This window comes from Phalacrocorax aristotelis, chromosome 2 (genome assembly GCF_949628215.1).
Source record: "Phalacrocorax aristotelis chromosome 2, bGulAri2.1, whole genome shotgun sequence".
Lineage (NCBI taxonomy): Eukaryota > Metazoa > Chordata > Aves > Suliformes > Phalacrocoracidae > Phalacrocorax > Phalacrocorax aristotelis.
The window spans coordinates 133,117,050-133,134,248 of NC_134277.1; the positions used below are offsets into that span (position 1 = coordinate 133,117,050).

Sequence of the window (17,199 nt, forward strand, 5' to 3'; positions counted from 1 at the left end):
GAAGTACAAATTATGTACATATAGCTGAGAGCAACTAAGGCAATGAATATTGTTTCAGTTAATGTATTATACTTCATAATTGGAGTGGGCAAAGCGTACATACATTCTTACAGTGGCTCTGTTGATTAGCAGTAAAATATTAACACCATAATCCAAGCAAGTTCAATTGTGTGCCCATACTCCTGGCTTATTATCTATCTCCTCAGAGCTGAAAATAGAAACTTTATCAAGGCAAGTGATATAAACAAAATAAAACTTAAGATAGATCAATGTATATTTTCAACTGCCTTATCTTTGCAATTCTTCGATTTTCCACTTTTTGGTGTTTCATGAAATGCTGCATGAGATATGCGATGTCTTAAATGGATAATATCCTAAATGGGTAAACTAATGATGAGCTTAGTCAAACACTTCACCTATGAACAACCCTCAGTATAGACTTGAAAGTCTATTTTAGAGACTTTTGGTTTTTTTAAAGAAAGGGAGAGAGAGAAAGGCTGAGCTGATTAAACCAAAAGGAGATTCGGTACAACATGGGATATATTAAGGGCAGTGCTAAGAGTTTGGTAGAAGGAGCTGGGGGAAAAGCAATTTTTCCTCTATCAGCAGAGCAGAAACCTACCAATAGAGCAAAGAGTGGAAAATGGGCAAACAGCTTACTTTCATTTCTGCTGGAGGAAATGTTCCATCACCACACCTTCTCTTACCACTAACAGAAACTGTGATGGGTGATTAAGCTGGAATGTGGCAGCCTTTTCACCTGGAGTGGCAGAGACTCCACTAGCCATGCTCAGTTAGGCAGTATCATGAGGATATGAAGAAACTGAAAGATTGAACAGGAACTTCACAGACTAGGAATCATGAGTGTCCAAAACATCCACACTCGAGTTTTGTTAGAAACCTTCTATTTCCACACACACGAATACCTTCTTCTCTGTTGTGATAAAGTAAGAAAGAACTAGCCTTCCAAGGCCAAGCCTCTCTAGACACTGTAAACTCAAATCTTAATCTGGCTTGGAGATCAAAGAGGAAGAAAAATTAACTCAAATAGTTAAAAATCAAAAACTAATCCCACAGGGGCTCCACTCTTCTATTTTACACTGGTAAAGCTGCCATGCCCCAGGAAGACCTAACAATATTTCTTCATAACTACTAATGATTCTGTTCCACCCAAAGATTGAAATGTACCCAGCAAACTCTGTCAGTCCTATGACAAAGTCCTGGCAATGAATTTACATTTCACTTATGCGCTACAGGCTGTCACCTCCTCCCCCACTCCAGTTACAAAATATTTCACAAAAACGTCCTTTCTGTTTTGAAGAAGTTTTTGCATGCAGGAGACGTGTTTTTTTTTTCCCCTAAGCACTCCCTCAGTGAATGGAGGCAAACAGTAACCTTGTACTGGAACAGGAGGAGTTGTTAACAGGCTGCAACAACAGTGTTGTTACAACACCACCATGTTGTTTCATAAGCAAAGCTGTTACTAGTCTGCTAGTACAACCTACTAGCCTGAGAGAATAAGACCAGTGACAACCCTATTTTCAGTATTTTGGTTCTTCCATTCACACATTTCTTACTGAAAAGTATCTCAAATCCAGAATATTAAGTTCTAAACACTGGATAGATAGCCCTGCTTTTCAAACAAAACTCCGCTACAGAAAAAAAAATTAACAGTGTAAGTATTGCTGGAACTGATTGCACATTACTCTCCAATTAGAAACCTAATTATAAATACCAAAAAGCTCTCAAACAGAAAAGAAACAAGGTAAAGATTAAAAACTATGACATTAAAGAAGAAATTACCTGCTACAGTCGATCTCACTACTTAGGAAATCTAAAGAAAACATGAGGGAGACAGGTCCTACAAATTAAAAAAATAATTTATTTCCTAATCAATTAGGTCATTCAAGAAAGTGCCTGCTGAGTATATCCCACTGTTGAGGTGTAAACATTTGGCCAAGACTCCCAGACTCACAAGCCATCCAGATATTTGATTATCACAACCCTGGGTGAATTTCTCCTACAGTTCTCAAGGCCCAGAGCAGGGAAAGATAGATAATTGACTGGATGTGCTCAATTAAAGCTTCAGCAGGACACAAAACAGCTTCACAAAATACTCTGTCCATAAAAAATAAAACCAGGATTTGAATTTGAAGAATTGTTTTCCAGTTTTATCTATTTTTGGCTGAATATCAGGTTTTCAATCTGTACTGAGAATGCAGAAGCAGATTAGTCTCCTCCTTCTCATTTCTAATAAAACATGTTAACATCTGGCAACCCAGTTCTAAAGTCCCAGACCAATCCACACTTCACATCCTGAATGTCAGGCATTTTGTACATTTCTTTTTAAAGGAATTGAAAGGTAATGCATGAATCTTAACGAGCTACTTACAATAAGTTTCCACCACTAATCCTCTGTTCTGAGCATTTAAAGAGTTCATTAGGTTACAGATTGGGGGGCAAGAGGAATGATTTTGAGTTTCCAGTTCGATAACAGAATATTATCTTCACGTGCTCCAAGATATTCTAAAATATTTGACTGGAAGGTCAAAGTAACACAGTCCTCTTCTAAAGGGAGTAATATGCTTGACAAATTCACTAAGAGACAAGATCAACCTGAAATCAGAACTACAGTATAATTAAAGATAAACCAATAACTATACACACACAAAACACTACTCCACAGTCTGAAAAGCTTTTTGCCAGATAATAAAATTTTTTACAATAAAGCTGTCATTTTAAAGCAAATTAAGTGAAATCCACTAATGAAGAATAAAAGTAAACTGACAGCTAGTCATCTGCTTTATAAATGGAATCTTCAAATGTACGAACGCCCAGCACAAGCCTCACAGAGTACTAAAACGTCAAACACAAATAATTTTATCTTAGAAGGACAAGAGCCTGGCATTATTTGAACTGCTTCAGTTAAAGGAATGAGTTTAAGATAACAGCAAGAACTGGCACAATGAGGGCAACCATACGTCTACCAGGGGATTTCTTATCCTTACAAAAACCATTCCAAAGGTTGATAACAGATAAAATGATGTATTCTAACAAAAAGCCTTTGGAAAGGAAAAGGGGCAAAATGTTGGAATCTGCAAACTGTAACAAGATTTAAATATTCATCAAATCTGTGTCCCTAAATATGACAGGGAGAGAATTTCTAACTTGGGAAACCTCAATCCATTCAGTTTCCTGGTCCCTTCTCAGTATTGGTCACCCATTACTAATCAAAAAGAAATAAATCTATGTGAACAAGTAGCATCAAGTTCTACGAAGCATATCAGCACATTTTTAGAGACAATATTTGGTATACTCCAGTAAACTATATTTACATTTATTGGCATATATACAGGAGTTCTTTTCTTGAGGCTGATCAAGCAGTGTATTTAAGTTGAATAAAAAGGATGACAAACAACTCTATTTGTAATCACCCAAGCAGAAAGTTATTTCTTAATACTGTGTACAAAAGGATGAAGAGTCAGTATTCTCAACCAGATCATTATCAAAAATGAGGAGTCATGCAATTCCTGCTCTACCACCAATAACTTCTGTCCTTTCTTTTCTAACACATTAATACTGCTCACAGGGAGGGATGGGGCTCCCTCCCTTCTTTCCCTGCCACCCCAGGTTGATATCTGGTTTTCATTCCAGTGATTAAGGTTGCCTTAGAAGAAAATCAAACAAAACCGAAGAAAAGAAAAAAAACTGCAAAGGCTGGCACAGATTCCTGAATACCTTTTGAAAGCCCTCAACTCTCAAAAACAGGCAGAAGACAGGTTACCTGACTTCCGTCACAAAATATCGCTTACTAGCTCTTCTTATATTAAAAGCTTACCTATTTTCATTTGTTTGTAATAAACAACATTATAACAGGTTTAAATGAATGTGTAATGCTGTCTCTTCCTCAAGGCAAAAAAATGTAACCCAGAGTTGACAGTTCTTTCAGAGACCTTCACTACTTCAAAAACACACAAGATACACAAAATTTTTGGCTCTAAATACAGAGTAAAAGAACGTCGTCATCCTCTTCCCCTCTGCCCCAGTGGGAACTTTAGCCTGCAAACTGCTTGAAAGCTCATCTCTCAGTTGTAAGCCAAGGCTACATAAGAGACATGATCATTACACCGAACACATTTGTATTTGTTCAACACAGCCCTAACTATGGATAAATCCAAAGGAATTTGTGCCTTCTCTCTGTTTTATCAATATGGGCAATTTAATGACATAATCTCTAGGAGCATTCACCAGTACAGCCTATACCTGTATAATATATAGTGAAGCTCCTTTAGTCTGAAAGTCTTAGGAGAATTTGAGCAAACAATTAAAGAAAGTGCTTGATCACTGAGTTTTGCACATTGTTCGAGCTAAGCTGCTTTAGCTTATTAATGACAAACTCACAGAGCTTTCCAAGGGAGCAACTTAACAAGACAACATTCCCTGGCTTTTGAAAATCTATTGTTTTCTCTTTCCCCCTTCTCAGAGCCTGAATAGCTAGGCCTAAAAGCAAGTACAAGGCATTATCAAACTCTGAGCAAAAAATATTTACCATCAACTGGAATAACTATTCTTCACAATAAATATCTGCCTGCTCTTATTTTCCTGATTTAAATCATACACATAATTCATGAAATATCAACATTCAGTGTGACAGGTTAAAATAACACGTTGAAAATATAGAAGAATATTCTCTATATCTTAGCTATACCATTGGTCTATTTCGAAGAAAGATCTGCTGATAACTCTCAGGGACACTGGTTTCAGTAAACTTGCCTCCTACTGCATTCTTTTGGAATTTAATTCTTCCATTCCAGCTGAAAAATTGTGCAGTTGCTGCACAGCAAAGTTTTTCCCAAAACTCTTATGTATTCAAGCAGATACAAAAACAAGCAAGTGAGACTCCTTATGGCCTAAAGCCATTACTTTGATTTTACTTATCTTTACTGACTTAAAGACTACAAATTAAATTTAAACTTCACTTGGTATTCAATTCACTTTTAATCTTGGGACTTTTAAAATAAACTTTTAACAAACTCATCTTGGTAAAATATCTATAAATTTTGCATTTATCTTATTTTACTGTAGCGTGGCTATATGCCAAAACTAACATATCACATATCAGTACAGACGGATAGCTGAAGGTTACCTAAAGGACTAACAACCTCTTAGTGGACAGGAGAAATGCTTTCTACTCTCCACTCCTCCTGGTCTCAGTTATGACACTTACATTTTTCAGTTTTAAAAAATTATTGATATTTTTATCTTTAACAGTATTTCAAGTTGTCACTAGGTACCAATAATTTCATTGCATTTATATCCCAGAATTGGTTAGGTAATTACAGTAAGCACTCATTTTTATTTTTTAAATATTTCATTTGAAAGAACACAGATCACATCCTGTACTGTGATGTTTAACAGTACAGGACACATGCACAACACCGTTGAAGTTCCAGTCAACCGAAAGTTTTCCTCACTTGAGGTTGGGTTTGGTGGTTTTTTTCTGGAAGATGTATTAAAAATAGTTTAGAACTTTTTACTGGACAGAAAGCTGCCAAATAATGAAAAAGAAAATTATTTCCAAATTATTTAATAAAAATGCTGCCAATATTCTTCGGCAATAAGCAATTGTTCTGAGAATAGCTGGAAACAAGGAACTTCCACTGAGACTAGAAGAGCAGGTAAAGAATAGAACCAAGGAAGTGGGCATATCCAGAACATAGTATTTTCTTATAATGTAATTACAATGCAATTTTTCTTGATATTTCAGTGGCTTGAATACATTTTCTCCATTTCCTACCCCACTGGCTGAAAACACTGGGGTGAAACTTGTGAGAAGCTTTTGTGTTGCTACTAACTTGTGTTTTGTGATAGAAGTTCCTGGTGGTCTCAAGCTAACATGAATTCTGCATTGTCACCTCGCACAATTACTTTATTAAATGCCTGTTTAAACATACATTTTGGAAAAAAAAATCTTTTGCTGTAACAAGACTTTTCAAGTAGCACTTTTTATTTTCATGTGTGCATGTATTTTGATGGTGACTCACCAACAGGCAGTTTTCAAGGACAAAAAAAAATCCTGATAACATAAATGCATGGTGAAGGCTAACATTCCACACTCTTTAGTAAAGCTGTTTGTGTCATTAATTACATTAGCTCTGTATTTAATCAGATTTAAGTATCTACATGGACAAATCTCACATGCCTACCTTTAAAGGAAAGACCAGAGATTATTTTAGTGATAAAACACAAACCTAAAACTGTTCCTGTAGATGTGTTTGTGAAAGCTGTTTAAATATGTCCAGTCGTAATTCAGGGTTTGAAGTAACCTAGTATTAAAAATGAAAGGAGGGGAAAGGTAAAACAGTAGTAATTAATCATCAGCATTATGGATAAAGCCAACCTTTTGAGTTTAATATGCTAATAATTGATATCTGTGGGTTCAAGGAAAGGCCTTAATTATCTAACACTTTGTATGGCAACGATATATTTTCCGAACATTTTCAACTGAATTTCCTTGGTTCTATTTCTAACCTGCTCTTCTATTCTAAATGCAAGTTCTGTGCTTCCAGCTGTTCTGAGAACAACTATTTATTGCTTAAAATTTCTTCAGTATTTACCACATTCTTATGCTATCTGTTACTTTAAGACTTCAGATTACTGAAGGTGCTATACCGAATTTTCTAAAGCAAATCCATTCTATTCACTTGTTCTACACAGCTTACAACTTTCAGAATATTTCTGGGTTTTTTCAGGAAAAGTTGCACAAGCTTAGGCTTTTTCTGAGGGAAAAAAAAAATCTTGAAAAAAATTGCCTTTCCTTCAAGGTTTGTTTGGAGGTTCTGCTTGTTTGTTTTTCGAGAAAAAAAATATCATTCGCTTAAAGTTACGCAAACCAGGTTTAAACCAATCTAGCCGTGTCAAATTAGCCATCACTTTGCACAACACAGTGGTTAGAAAACGAAACACAAGATCTTGTCGACATTAGCTTCTATTTTTCTAGAAGAAAAGCATTACAGAAAACTACCAGTTGTCCATACAAAGATCACAATAAATTTAAATTATACATGTAAAGGCTCAAACTCCCAAGTTTTACAAGTTACTGTGCATCAACTGAACCGCAGTAGCTCCTGTTACAGTTTCAAAACTCTCCTTGTACACTGATGTAGAACAGGCTGATCAGATAACTCTAGCTTTAAGTTCAGCAGAGAAATTTTGGTGGATCTGTAAAAATAAGATATAATTAACCTAGGGCATCATACACTGTTGTATAAAATTATGGCAGTTTAAGAAGCGACTAAAACTTCTTTAATGTACCAATATATCATCCTTATTAGAAACATAAATAATACTGCCATAACTGTACAAGGATAGACTACTCATAGAGTTAGAAACTACAGTGAGTTGCACAAACATTTCAGTTAAACATTGGGTATTTTAAAATACTGTACATAAAACAGAAAAACCGAGGTGTCCTTTTTCGGATTAGGCAAACTTACACAGTAAATGTTAGTACTAATAATAATAAATTAAATTATGCTGAACCGAAACACACTGAAAATTATATACAAAGGCTTCCTTTGTAAAATTATTTTGGTGTTGAAGATTTAAATGCTAATTAATACAAGAATTCAGAGCCTTAAAATCTTACTCACCTAGGAAGGTGTCTACTATTGAGAAACTTACTGATTTTACAGTTCACTTACTAATTTTTCATTTATGCTTCCTGTTTATTTAAACAAAAATTCCCAGACAACTCCTTTTCCAATTTTCTGAATTACGTTACTGAATTAGTAGTTTACTAAACTCAGGAGATCAGGAGAAAGTCATCAGAACATGATACAACTAGTAACATTACACAAAAGCACTCCAAAAATTTCCCTGAATCTCTCATCAAAAGACAACAGAACACCATTAAAAAAGAAGTGAAATCTTAAGCCGGTATTTCTAAAATGAAAACAATTACATTAGACTTACCATAGCCATATTTTCAGGAAGTAAGTACCACCTCCACACATACCTTACTTTTAGGCAGCATTTAACATTCATGTATCCTAAACAACCTCATTTAATTTGTAATCATTATTTCCCCTTTACAGAGGGCGCAACAGGAACGAGGGTGAGACAAGCACAGGTCATTTACTAGGCCAACAGATAGCAACACAGCACACGTTTAGAAAGTCCCAGAGTGCCTCCTTCAAGTTTCACAACTGCCATTTCCCTACAGTTTTCACACAGTTTTATAAAAGATGCTACTTAAATTATTGCCTCTATTTTGCAGTTACACTTGTGGAAGTCTGAACATTCAGAGTACTACAAAAACACATTTGCCAGCTAGAGCTGATAAAACGAAGGCAGACCAGACTATCTCTCTAAACTACTGCTAAGTGAAGAACATTCTGTATCGTACATTCAAGTTCTTGATCCAATTTCATTTCAATAACTCATAAAGACAAACCATGGGTTTTTAATGCTTCTAAACTTCATGAGCAGAATTTTTACCCCATAAAGTTAAATGCTTTGATATTTTAACTCTTTTTAGCTCTGCTAAATCCAGGCTATCAGACAATTAAACTAATCTCATTCATTTTCTACATTCTTTCTTGACTGTTCCATTACTAGTGAACAAAAAAAAAAAATCTAAGTTATAATGGACCAAAATGAAAACAATAGAAAACAACAGTTGACGAACAAAAAGAAACAGAAAAGCTAGATAATCCATATCTAAAACCAAAATGGAAAACTGTAAAAATTCAGAGCAGTTACAGGTGAAATGAGGAAAGACACTGCCACAAAACCCAGCCATCTTTTCTCCTTCCCCAGTCACAATAAATCACCAGTCACTCGCAGCAGCACACGGTGAAAGTGCTCCATTCTTCCAGAGCAATTTCTGCAGCTACTATTTAAGAACTCCTTCAGAGAAGGTATGAATAAATAATTCAGCTGGAAATACCTGTCAAGCAGGAGAATGTTTCACGCTACCGTACCTACAGCAACCCCATCCAAGTAAAACCAGACGTTATCTGCCCACAGGACCAACACCACATGACATCTCATTTTAGGGGGAGAAAGAGGACCCCACTGGCAACGCGGGGACGTGGCCTGGGACAAGGCTTGTCTGTCCCGCCCCCTCCGTGGCCAGGTATTAGAGTGCCGTGACCCCAAAAACGCCCTGGAAGATGGAGTTCTTGGTCATACCTTCCCACACCCTCCTCACGATGTCACGGGGGGTCTCCCTGACACACCCATCCCCACGCTCAGCCACACGGCAGGGGCGGGGGACGAGCCCGCCACCTCCCGCGGGGGCCACCCAAGGCGGGGACCCCCCCGCCCCCCCACCCCTGCCGAGGGGGAAGGCGAGCCCTTCTCCCTCCCCGAGGAGAGGGGATATCGCTGCCAAACCTCTCCCCGAGGCAATTCTCCCCCGGCGCCCTCCCGCCTCCTCCACCCCCGCCATCCTGCCCCGCCCGCCCTCACTTGCGGATCCCTCCTTCTCACCCCCCTTCTCCGCCGCCGCCGCCACCGGCCGCGGCCTCGCCCCCCGACGCCTGTCCCCGCGGGTCCCCGCTCCATCCCCATGTGTGCCGGCCCCCCCCAGGCCCCCAGCCCCGCCGCCGCGCCCCAACCGCCGCGCAACGGGCGCCCTCAGCCGCTGCCCCGGCGGTTCCTCCGCCCGCACCAGCCCTCCGGAGCGCACCACAGCGCACAGCACCCGGGTGAACGGCTCCTCCCAGCTCCGGGCCGCCGCCAGCACCACCGCCTCTGCTCGGCCCCGCCGCCCCCCGGCGCTGCCCCGGCTCCGCCGCAGGCTCCTCACCTGCATAGACGCCATGATGGATCCTCCCCCTCCCCTCTGCGCCGCCGGACGGGCCCACACAGGCGCAGCGCCGCGCGCCCCGCCCCGCCCTCACCAGTCACGTGCCCGCACCGCCCGCCGGCCGCGCATGCGTAGAGAGAGGGCGGGGCGGGCGGGCGTTGCCCTTGGGGACCCGCTGCCCCCATCGAGAGGGGAGGGGCTCCACTGGTGCCACCCTGCCCCAGCTCCTCGGTGCGGTGGGGAGGGGACCGCGCCTGAGCGCCGTCCTCTCCCACGAAGGGAGCGGGTGCAGGAATGGCCGGTACCGCCGCCGGGCGGTGGGAGGGGGCTGACCCCACCCCAGCCTCTGTGTTCACAAAGGGGTTTAGATTTGCACGTCCCGAGTCTTTAAGGGGTTTAGTTAATGCCGGCTGTGCCCTTCTAGGGGTTTCTGTGGGATCCCCTTGCACCTGCGGTGTCCTGGTGGGAAGAATCACAGAATCATTAAGGTTGGAAAAGACCTCTAGGATCATCAAGTCCAACCGCCAACCCAACACCGCCATGCCTCCTAAACCATGTCCCCAAGTGTCATGTCTACGCGTTCCTTGAACGCCTCCGGGGATGGTGACCCCACCACCTCCCTGGGTCGCCTGTTCCAGTGCCAGGAAGGTGGGATTTGGGATCGGCAGCAGGCCTGTCTGGACCCAACGCTTTCCCTCGGGCACAGGCCTGCAGGGCTGTCTCCAGGTCAGCAGTGGGAGAAGGCCTGCCTGTGGCTTGGGGTGATGGCGGGCCCTCCTGGTGAGGGGATGCGTTTCTCTGTGCTTCCCGTGCTGCTCTGCCACAAGTCAGTCTTGAGAGAACCCGATTTTTCTGCAGTGGTGGTCTGATGGTGTACATGTCCAAATTAGCATGGGCGTACTCTAAATTTAGGAGCATTTTTGGATTCTACGTTCTCATTTCCTGGACTGGAACATCTTCAGTCCTTTGCACTGGATGATTTTGTGGTAACTGTGTGGGTAAAAACAAACAAGCACTGCTCAGTAGAAGCAACCTGCACACGATCAATACATCAAGCAGCTTGCAGAAACACTTTTCGTAAAGCAGTTATTCCAGCTATATATAGTATTTCAGACCTAACAGATCCTCAAGATAAACCCACAGAATGTTTTCCCAAAGACAAACCTATAAAACACATAGTCCTAGTGGCTATGTAAAACCAAGGATTTAACAGAGATACTGATTTTACAGCCCGTTAAAATCTCCTTCTCCCTGCTGATCTCGCTGTACATTCCAAAAACTGTGGAGTACCTTTCTCTGTCCCTTCACACCCACACTTTGATGATGCTAAAGAATCCCCTTGGGTCACTTCTGCTCCATCGGTAGCACCTGATTTTTCCTTCGGAGGTGGCCTAACGGATACACATCCAATTAAATTACCGAACTCAGTTTGTATTTACCTTTGAAATCTGCTTCTTTGATTTTAGACCTAAAGGTCTAAAAGGTCTAAAGACCTAAAGGGTTGTGCATCTGAAAACGTGCCTACTTTCTTTAACCATATTGTTCAGTGTGATGCAAGATACTACTTCAACCTACAAGCTTTACCTTCCATTTATGTTTTTATGCACCCTCAACTTTGAAAATAGCTAACTGGAAGAAAACAAAAACCCAGCACAACACAGCATCAGCTTCCAGCTTGTACCCAGTGTCAGCATTGTTTCCAATGTTAAAGCGAGAATACAAACTTCAGAGGTTTGCTTAGAGGGAAGAACAGAAGGCAGCAGGAGTATCCGTGCCCTGTGAGGTAGCTGCGGAAGGGAACGAGCCTCTTGGTTGTGCAGGAATTTGCTGATGACATAATCGAGTATGTGTCAATTTTTGAGTAGGAAAGGAGACTAGCCTACCAAGAGTAAGGATGGAAAAAGTAGCATGATGTAAACCAAATCCTATATTTTTTGTCCTCAAAATTAAACCTCAATTCTCAGTCACAAACTGTGGGCTTCTAACACTGTGCAAGCTGGCATTGCTCTACTGACTTCATTTAAGTAAAACTTAAGCCAAAAGAACCTTGCTCTGTGTGTTTTCCCTGGAAGTCAGTGTTTATGTACTATATGATTTTGCAACACTGTTTAGGTTGCAGAGTATTTATTGCATTAAGTAGACATTTAGACTTGGTAGAGGTTTCTTTTTCCTGCAGTTCTTCAGAACTAACTTAGGCTGTTAGAGCATTAACTAGAGCGTCGCTATTTCTGTTTTACTAAATGTTGTTGTTTTGCATGATCCAAACATATGTTTATCCTAAAATACATTTCTTAATGCCATATGCCACAAAGATAGCAAGAATATCAAGTTTAAGCGATGGACATGTGTTCAGCTATAAACATGGACATATTGACTATCTGTGTTGATGTAATCACAGTCAGATAAAACTGATTTCAGTCCATTATATGCAGTTTCTTAACCCTGTTCCAGAAAATGGTGTTCAAGGTCAGGAGATATGAAAAGGCATAAGCTTATGAATGCCAGCACACTTCATAGACTGCAAGCTGGTTTTGCATGGAAAGATCCTTTGCAGTCTTAAACTAACCACAATCAGTACAAACATGACTTTTACTCTGTAATAAAGAAAAATTATCCCTGGATGAAAAGCCACCTTAGCAAAAAACATCATAGCTTTTAACTGTCCTTACATTTGAGAAGCTTTTTTTCCTATCACACAGAGCTTTGCAATGTTAAAAGCAAGGCACCTACCACATTTTGTACTGAAATACTGTTTACTGGGATGACTTAATCTATGCTGCAAATCCCATTCCTGAGGATAGGAGGCATGAAAAGCAAGGAGTGGTTTGCCCTTCACATAAACAACGAAGCACAAACAAATTACTACCCACCCTAACTTAACTGAATATGTAAGAAACTAAAGCATTACTCTGCAGCTGAAACTCGTGACCAGAATCCCCCAGTCCCTAAATTCACTTTGAGTTTATTCTTACAGGACTACCAAAGGTATCTTTTATAACTGTTGTCACATCTTTGTGTTTTAAAGTGTCATGCAATTGCCTAACATATATGTGCAACGTTTTTAGTTCCTTTGTCATCATGGGAATAGAGGCAGCTGGAGAATTATCCCTGGGTTTTATTGGTTTTTTTTTCCCTTTCCCATGTCTCAGTAACCTGTCTTGCAGAGAGTGCTTTTTAATATGTGTTTTTGTACAGTGCATAATGCTATAGGGATTAAATCCCTTCAGCACAATAGGAAAAACAAACACTGTTAGCAGAGTCCCAGAAAGAATTTATATGAGTATCAGTATTTTCTTCCTTAAGTACAGTTCCATTCTTGGTTTTGTGACGGCTCATAGTATTCTTTGTTCAAAGTTATTCAGTAATCTCAGTAATGAAAGGCCCAAAATCACAGAGTGGGTAGATTTCACAAGGAGTTGGTTATATTGTAATTTGCTGTTCATTTCAGTGTTGACCTTTACCTATGCAAAATGTGGAAGGAAACACTTTTGCAGTTAACCCTTCCCAATCTCTTGCAGGTGCAGAGATAGCCAATGCAATAGTTGCTTGGTTTTTAAAAAAGCAAGCTTTAGTATTTGGCTAATGCAGCCAGTCAACCTAAGTTTTGTCAGAGACTTTGAGAATCAGAGTCCTAGGTCCCAAATATTCAAAACTTTAGGGATAAGAGGACATTCATCTGTCATCTTCATTATTTCAGAAGCTATCTTGCACTGATCTGATCAAATACACGATCATGACTCACCTGTCAAAAACATACAGAGCAAATAATGAAAATTGTACCTCCTACTAAAATTGTTTCTGTAAATATTAATGAAATTGATCTAAAAATCCACTTTTCTTCAGAGTTTGCATTACCTTATGTTTACATGGAAAATGCAGCTAATGTTCAAACTGCATTTATTAGATAAGTTTCTGATATACCTAAGCCAGTTTCACAAAGGTCAAGTATGTTTCTTGATTAGGGTCCCTACAATTGTATATTTCATTCCTTCTGTTATCCATAATGTTTCCAAACATGCTTTATGTCTGCTCTGCCCCTTTTTTTCCTATATCATTGTTCTACATACTGAACTATCACTGCCTGCTTACAATTTCTGCCACTGTATCAACACGGGAGCTTGATTTCTTTTGCCTGTGTCCACTGTATTTTTTTAGCTTTCCCTCTCACACAGAAGTCAACTGTACAGCACGTTAACCTCCCCTTGTTACTCCAGTGGCGTAGCAACCATAACCTGCAGTGCCAGGAGACCACATCTCACAAGCGTGGAGGACGACATACCTCTCGGAGGGATTGTGCCAACTTCTCCCAACTGATGCCTGCCACTTTCAGGAAGGGTACTGAGTTTAAAATGATTGTGGAACAGAGATCTTCTGATAAATACAAGCTTCGTGCACCTGCAGGAAACACTGTCTGCATCATGCAAGTAAAAGATGTAGAGTCAAACCAAGGCAAGGTTATATCAAGACTACAAAAGAACATGCATACGTAGCTAAAAATGAAAAATACCCTAAGTTTGCAGGATGGCTTTGACCCATTGAGATTTTATTGTTGCTTTATTCCTTAGTGGTAATGCAGCTTTTTCATCAATGGCTTGTTCCATTTTTATCTTTCTTAGTTCTAGATAGTAACAGGCACATTATCCTTTCCATCCCAGGACTTTCAGCGGCGTGAATGGAGGCTAAGGGAAAGATTTCACCTTATTCCTGATCTACTGCAAGCGCAGCGTCTGCAAGAGGGTCATCCTGTTCTCGGCTGTCATATGCTTCCATTTCTTCTCGTGTGTAGGATTTGATAATTTTACAGTCACGCCATGATCTGTGGCTTTCATCTTATCCACAGCAAGACTAAACTTCCAAAATAATTTTCCATCAGATCAGAAAAAGGATCTCTCCTCTTCTGTGGACACACCGTTGTTATAATTACTGCAGGGGAAGGAGGAGGACATGTGGCCAGGGAACGGAGTGGAATTGCCTGTTTTGGAAATATGCCATAATTACCAAGTTGTAGTAAATGTCAAGCCATGTTTTTTAGCACCAGTAATCATCTAACTCTTACAAATGCTGTAAAGATAAATACCTATAAAGATTAAAAAAAACATTAAAAAAATATAAAAAGGTTAAAATAATGAGGACTGTGTAGGACCTATACTCAATGAAACAGATTAATACAATAAAAAGTGCAAGGTTATGCAATTATTAAAAGTCCTTCCGCATCAAAAGCATCCGTTTCCAGAGCCCACGTGAGCAGGCTGAGTACTGTGTCTACCAAATATGAGGGTTCAGACTCTGCTCAGTGATAATAAATAACTTTTAAATTGAAATATAATAATAATAATTTAGTAATTTTTTTAACCTGTGAACTGAAGGCTTCTCAGGTAAGCCCAAGAGGTATATGAATACTGAGCTGGTTTTGTTATTAGGAATACAGAGAAGTGACTCTGACTTCATAACCAATGAAGAAGATACTGAAAAGGAATTTTCAAAATTAAGTACCTGTTTGGTGCCTTGCTAGTCTAGAAGCAAGATAAAATTGCAGAAGAGGCTTCTCAAGTAACTTATATACCTGTGCCATAAGCTACCACAGCTCCTGAGTGATGAGAAGCAAGTCCTCCAAATGCGTGTATCAGACTGCATGCCACCATCACCGGACCCTGCACACCACTTACAGACCTTGCAGAATTTAATTTTGCAGGCCTGTACACCTAGATGACACTGGTCCAGCCTGTTGGTTTGCGTTTGTTTATTTCATGTCCCTCAGGAAATATGGGATACGACTGCCGTGAAATGGAGCTCTGTTATGAAAACACAAAGGATGAGCAGTTGCTCAAGTATTTCCACTAAATATTTTCAGGCAGTTCTCTTGTTAAGGCATAGTTGTTTATTACAAGTCAACTTTTTTTTTTTTTTTTGTTATTTAAGTGCTCTATGACAAATCTGAAAGCAGCTTAAATGTTAGTGCAATATTGATATATTTTTTACATGTTTCAAGTAGTTTGCTACAAATAATTCTGACTGAAATGGAGCGTCACTTCTGGAAAATGTAGTATGGTAATGCAGGAAGTTTTCTCTGTATAAAAAGGAAATTAAATCCTTTGTGCCAAATGCATTTAGATTCTAGATATTTTTCAGGTTTGGTGACACCAACCAAAACTGAGAACTATTTATGTGAGAGTGAATTAACCTGCATAACAAGCATCCCATTGTTTAACTAGAGAGAATAACAAGAATGTATAGCAACCTAAGACACGAATTATGTCTTTGTTTTGTGCAGAGTATGTTACCAGTAGTGTATTTGTCATGGGAAGAAAAGCCTCAGCTATGAATTCTCACCTGAAAAGGCAGTTTTAAATTTGAATTAATATTAAAGGAGTCAACAGTATTTGTTTTTAACTTCAAAATAACTCTGACTGAGGAAGCAAATTGGCAAGAATTAAACAAGGAGCATTAATCCATGCCTGTATTGCCAAAAAACTCATCTCACAAAACTATCCTGAAAACCAGTAACTTTAGCACAGTGCAGTACGATTTAAATTTATTTAAAAACTCTCTTACGTTGTTCCTTTCACCAATCTAAAACACAGTACATGTTTCAGGGGCAATTTTAACTTAATTTTCCAATTCTACCCTCAGCAAGTGAGACTACAAACCATTACACTATTAACACCTTGAAAACTGAGTACATTAAGTTCAATAGGATAAAATGCTGAAGTGCTCAATTTGTCAAACAACAATCACCATCTTGCATCTCTAATTCCCTTCCCACATAGCGTGGGAGGAAAATCCTGTGTTCCGTAAACATAAAACAGTACCGTGGCAATGACAGAGAGAAATATCTCCTTTTTTTCCTTTTTTTATCTCAGTGACCTTTCTCCCATAGAAGAGAAATTGCACCACAACCTACATTTCAGATGTAACATACTCAAAGCTTTATTTCATGACACATAACACTTGTTAAAACTTGAACTGATAAAAACTCACCGTCCTTTTCTCTGTGCTGCCCTTGTGACGACACTCAAACAAGCTTCACAGGTGACTGATAATAATCACAAAATCTACTATGTGCTCTTTTCCAGCTCTTCCATTCGTTGTGCAACACATCGGGTTCACAGCATTGGTATCTTCCCATAAAAACTGCCATCTAATAAGCTATGTTTAAAACAAAATCCAACTCCAATCCAGTTTATTATTTGTCAAAAAAATCCTACAGTATTGAGCTTTTTCCATGGGAAAAACTACCCAATGCCTTTTTTGCTAATTGCAAAGCTTTGACCTGTCTTTTACAACCAACATAATAATTTAAATTCCAAATCCACACAATCTTAAAAAAAATTAGTTCCTGCTATTTCTCTTATTCAATTGTTCAAATTAAGTTTATGCCACAGCTT

At 39.5% G+C, this 17,199-nt stretch overlaps 1 protein-coding gene across 4 annotated transcripts in view; it reads right to left on the reverse strand.

The window, feature by feature from the left end:
• UBE2W (ubiquitin conjugating enzyme E2 W) overlaps positions 1 to 9,930 on the reverse strand; it is a 32,239-nt gene extending 22,309 nt beyond the window's left edge. The window contains exon 1 of one of the 4 annotated variants that reach the window (XR_012659239.1): positions 9,815 to 9,914. Coding sequence is in view for 1 of the 4 variants with exons in the window: in XM_075085254.1 (XP_074941355.1) it covers positions 9,815 to 9,829 (15 nt within the window). In the remaining 3 variants the exon portion in view is untranslated. Of the gene's footprint in view, positions 1 to 6,251; positions 6,322 to 9,195; positions 9,278 to 9,814 lie in introns of those variants that run through there. The other 3 variants (XM_075085254.1, XM_075085255.1, XM_075085257.1) reach the window with 3 other exon arrangements.
• Between the last annotated feature and the right edge of the window lie 7,269 nt (positions 9,931 to 17,199).